This window comes from Primulina huaijiensis, unplaced genomic scaffold (assembly GCF_012295235.1).
Source record: "Primulina huaijiensis isolate GDHJ02 unplaced genomic scaffold, ASM1229523v2 scaffold208170, whole genome shotgun sequence".
In the NCBI taxonomy this organism is placed as follows: domain Eukaryota; kingdom Viridiplantae; phylum Streptophyta; class Magnoliopsida; order Lamiales; family Gesneriaceae; genus Primulina; species Primulina huaijiensis.
The window spans coordinates 1,438-6,506 of record NW_027355164.1 but is presented as its reverse complement, the minus strand read 5'-3'; the positions used below and the strand labels follow the sequence as shown (position 1 = coordinate 6,506).

The 5,069-nt window shown below is 34.0% G+C and overlaps 1 protein-coding gene across 1 annotated transcript; it reads right to left on the bottom strand.

The window, feature by feature from the left end:
* Positions 1-1,856: 1,856 nt before the first annotated feature.
* LOC140966877 (subtilisin-like protease SBT3.9) lies at positions 1,857-4,278 on the bottom strand. Its single transcript, XM_073427152.1, has 3 exons — positions 3,952-4,278; positions 3,475-3,572; positions 1,857-2,070 (listed from the first exon to the last, which is right to left on the bottom strand). The coding sequence occupies exons 1-3, from the start codon at positions 4,143-4,145 to the stop codon at positions 1,994-1,996; spliced, it is 369 nt and encodes a 122-aa protein (XP_073283253.1). The 5' UTR covers positions 4,146-4,278; the 3' UTR covers positions 1,857-1,993.
* Between the last annotated feature and the right edge of the window lie 791 nt (positions 4,279-5,069).

Below are 5,069 nucleotides of genomic sequence, written 5' to 3'. Positions count from 1 at the left end.
AAGACCCTGTTCGTTCTTTTCCTTATTGGGTCGATTTTGTTACTTCCTGCTGTATTGAAGAGAAAACGGGTATACGAATAGAAGTGTTTTCACCTTTCTCCATGGAAAAATGGAAATCCGAAATATGGATCCCATGGTTTTCCCCTTCGCTTGGGATACATGAAAATCTTTGAAACCTCCTCTCCAGATCAATCAACAGAAATCATGGGATTTGACTCTTATGCAGTAACAATTGTCAGATATAGATTTTGATTCAGGTATCGAATATATAGTATTAAAGATTTCATCCCAGTAGTAACTTGCAACTTCAGTGGAGAGTCCCATTCTAGAACTCATTAGGAGTTTGGGATCTGAAGCTAAATACTGTGATATAGTTCATGCAATTTAGTACTGGAGAACTAAAACAAAATATTTTTACCATTATGAAATCCTTCCTTGTGTTCCACACTGAAAACCTGACCAAATATGATTGATGTATCCCTTTTGATCATGGAATGATGCTTTCGCTCTCAAGATGTATCATTGATGAGTTATTAGGATGACTAATGGGTTTGATTTGTTAGGTTCATCGTTGTTTTCGTTAGCAACCTTGAAATAGACATGGGAATATATATGTTCTTACATCTAGTAGATTAATCTTTCAAACTTTTGAAACTTCATAAATTCATGTCCTAACACTGGAATTGATAGAGCTTCATCCATGGGTTGCCTTATTCTAAGGTTGTGATATAGAAGCTGGCTGGTTGTGTTCGTTCTAATTTTATTTTGCGTTGAGTTTGATCCATTCAGAGTAATGGCACCATCTTAAACGAGTTGTTTAATTTTTTGAACAAAATGTTAAAATATCAATATACTTTTCCAAAAACATTTAATTCTCGAAACCAGTTGATTCATCAATGCTCCCATGTTTGGCTTACTTGTGTACAAAAATTTGCTAATTACAAATTTATATTTTGTATAAAGATGAATCTATTATGTTATATTACTCCCAAACTCCCATCATCATCTTCAAATAAAGTATTTTCTAAGTCGTCGCCTTCTTCGGTGGCAGAGTTGAAGCTTTGTAGCGGAATTTAACGCTGTTCGCGAAAAATCGGTAATGGCTCTTCAACATCAATGGACTAAAGTTATCATAGAAACACATGCCACAAATATGGTTAATTCCATTTACAATCCCTTGCTCTTTTGCAGCAAAAGGATCCATCATCTCTTTCGATCGCAGCTCTTGTTTGCATGCACATAAATCTAACTCGAAAGTTCAACCTTGTGAACGTGACGCCAATCATGTCAAGCATATCCTTGCCTCTCATGGTTCTCTTAAAATTTACGAAGTCTCGAAACCGAAGGCTTGGCTCAATGGTCTAACCTGAATTCTCCAGTTTATTGACTCGAACTTGAGTCCTCCCCACCGCCTAGATTAGGATTTCTAAAAAAATTTACGAAGTCTCATCCTCAAAAATATATATATTTCTTTTAATCAAATTGGAACCATGACCTCTAAAGTTGGTCGTTCGTATTGATACATATCCTGCTATTAAACTCAACCATAGTTGGAACTTTTGTCTAATGAAGCCCAATACTTTTGTCTAATGAAGCCCAATAATTAAATTCACACTAAACTTCAAATCGAGCCAAATTTTAAATGAAAAAGGTCAAAGATATACTTAATCCAGAAAAAGTAAAAAATATATTATGTGTTTTTGTTTCAATTCAGTTCATTCTAAACTTCCAATTCTCTCCAATAGTCATTTCCTTGGATTGTGTTCATGGAACAAGCATATTGATTTGATGCAGTAAGAGATATATAATACAACCAAGTGAATCAAAAGATGCCTCAAACACAAATAAAACTTGCATATTCGAACGATTCATGTATCTTTATTGAAGACGAAGTAAAAGATGTTATTTAGAACAAGTCGATTGTCGAAACACAGTAAGGACGATATATATACATATCGATATGAAGTACTAACTGTGGTAGACCATTAACCCTTCAAACGTGAGTCTTCCCATGTCCGGAGTGAAGCTGGACAGTTTGGCTAGGGACGACTTGAAGCACGCCGGGTTGTTCTGCAGATTGTATCGTACTATTATCAGTATCTTGAAGTAGATTTAGTGCACTAATGAAAATGAACAGAATGGGACGATACAAAAACTACGATCAGATAGCGACTCGAATGGGAGTAAAATTTTAGAGACTAAATTAAAATTTTGTGATATCTAGGTATTCTCTTGTTTAAAATAGATAAATTTCATCTTTGGTGCCCATACAGCAAGGAGATTGGTTTCTTGGCTAAGGGATCACATAGTTTTGCTTCAAGTAGAACCTAAGACTCAAATATACATCCAAAATGCAAACAAGGCCAAAAAATTAGAATAAGAGAAATATCCAAGTCTGGAATCTAAGGGAGTGTTTGCAGTGAAGAAAACAGAATTACTCAGTTTCCCTCAAAAAAATTTCCTCTCGCTTTCCATTTACTCCATGCATAAAGTCCATTCACGCAAAATAATGAAGTTTTGAACTCAAGCGAAAAATCCTATGACTGTAAATATGAGACAGAATCAAGATAGTCCAGCAACTGAGAAAGAATTTAGTTTCAAAGCAACATGGAACTTTTTGAAGGGTCAAGAATTACATTTCTACTCCTTTTTTTAAATTATTTTCATTTCAGAGGCAATGATCCTTCTCACCCATGAGAGAAAAAAACGCTAAGAACCAAGAAACACCAGAATATACTCTCGTTTGTTCAACACTATACACATATATCATACATTTAACATTAAGGAAAAAACACAAAACGAACACAAACATAAGCATAACTATGTAGCACGGACACGGACTCGGCAATGTTACACAAAGTTCTAAAAAATTTATGGTCCCATATGGCAAAATGTGGACGCGCACACACGCACGCACATGTAAAGTATTGATGTTAACAATAAAAGATGAAAAATATCAAGTACACATATCAAAATTGGAAAAATATGCAGCAATAAATATATACCAGATTCACGGAGAAACTAAAATACACAAGTCTTTTCCATGTCTTGAAATTGAAGTTGTCATACAATACATACATAAACAGGAAATGCTAAAAAATGGTATTTTAAAAAAAAAAAAATTGGGCTATAAATGTTAAAAGAAACACTGGTTGTGTCCAGAACTAGTCCGAAACCCTGTGCGGCCGTGTCCAAAGTTTTTTCTCAACTTAATTTTGGACATAACACATATTCGAGCTACGTACAGATTATAGGCATAACCAACACCACCAAGGATCAATTTTTTGGAGTGTCTTGGCATACAAGTTGTACAAATTGGTAGCAAAACCAGAAGCAAATCACAGAACCAGCATAATCATAAAAAGATCTACTTTCTCAAATGACACTACATTATGAATTAAGACACCAAAAATCAACAGGTAAATTACTACAAATCCATTAACCCACAGCAAAAGAATAGTGAAAAAAACGTACTTGAAAGTTGAGAGACTTGTTCAGGAGTTAGCTTAGCAGAGAACCCACTGGCTGCATGCTTGTAACTGTACAACAAAGCCCCCTTCGCAGCATCCTCACTTTTAACCAAAATTTCAAAAACAATTTCACATACCACCATATATAACAATTTTCATCACAATTATACACCTCTATCTTCGATCTTGATAAAACAATCATCAAAGATTCGAATAAAAACCCATAAAAGAACATATAAGAAACCGTATTAGCCCAGATCACCCATAGTTTTTATCGTCACGATAACATATGCAGTAAAAAAATCAGTCAAACCCATGAGAACTCACAATCAAACACCAAAAGATTCCATCCCAGATCACTTAAACATACTTTCCTCCAAAGGGATCCCAAAAGATTGAAACTTTTCTAAACTTGATAGATCTAAGACACAGTTTTTCATTCAAATCCTATTTCATAAGAAAATTTTAACACAACTCCAACCTGCCAAGAACAGAGGAGAGGGTCTTGATATGATACTCCTCAGGCTCCTGGCCTTCAGGTCTTTCGGTGTAAACTATGTGAACTTTAGCTTCAGAAGAAGATGAATCAGCGGCCATGGTTGATGTCAAGAACAAGAACAGCAGCAATATTTGTGACAAAATTATCTTTGGGAGAAAATTGTGATTTTTCGGCATCGCCTTTTCCACTCTTCTTTATAAAGGGATTTTTTGGGATTCGGAAATGGGATGTAATTCTTGATTTTATTCTTAGCGATTAAGTTAAGTTTGAGGATTTTACTAGGTGTACTAGGTGTGGTGTTTAATGCGCCTTGAGGAGTCGAATTGATCTAATTTTTTATTTTATCATATTCATTTCCTGAACTTTCCTTTTATTATTTTCTTGGATTGTCCGTATTTCACCGAGAGTCGTGTTGCCAGCTGATTTAAAATCGTGTGTATCTTCCTGCACGATTTTTCAAGAAACTTTGAGAGAGCCTCGTACACGGAGATCTGTGTTTTTGATAAACAATCACTTTTCTGTTGATTTCATATGAAAAATAATAACATTAATATCTGCAACCTTAGGATATTATCTTAAAAATAGAATTTTTTTTTTTTTAAGTTTTGAGTATTAATATTTCTTAAAACTATCATCTTATTAACCAGATTAAGGAGATTATAATACAAGTAGCAACACATTTCTTGTAGTCATTATTTTTAGGAGATGCCATTACATATACAATTGTCAATTTTTATCAAATCATTTTTATACTACTATTGCCAATTTTGACTCAAAATTTAGAGACCACTAGGTTATTTGGAAGCCAATCTAAGTTAATATACACCTCATAATATTGGAGTTGTGACGGTTCGTTATTTTAATCACGATTTACTAACAAACAATCATGATTAATTAGTGAACAACAGATAAGTGAGTTGAAATTTTGTTTTTAGTCCTATAAAATTTTTGACATTATCTTCTCGTAAACAGGACATACCAGAAAATAAATACACATAATAAACAAAATATGCTTTCAATAAACACAGCTAACATAAACAAGTGTTGGTCAAGTACAATCATGACATAAACAGACCAAAAATATCATAGAGTCGTCAAAG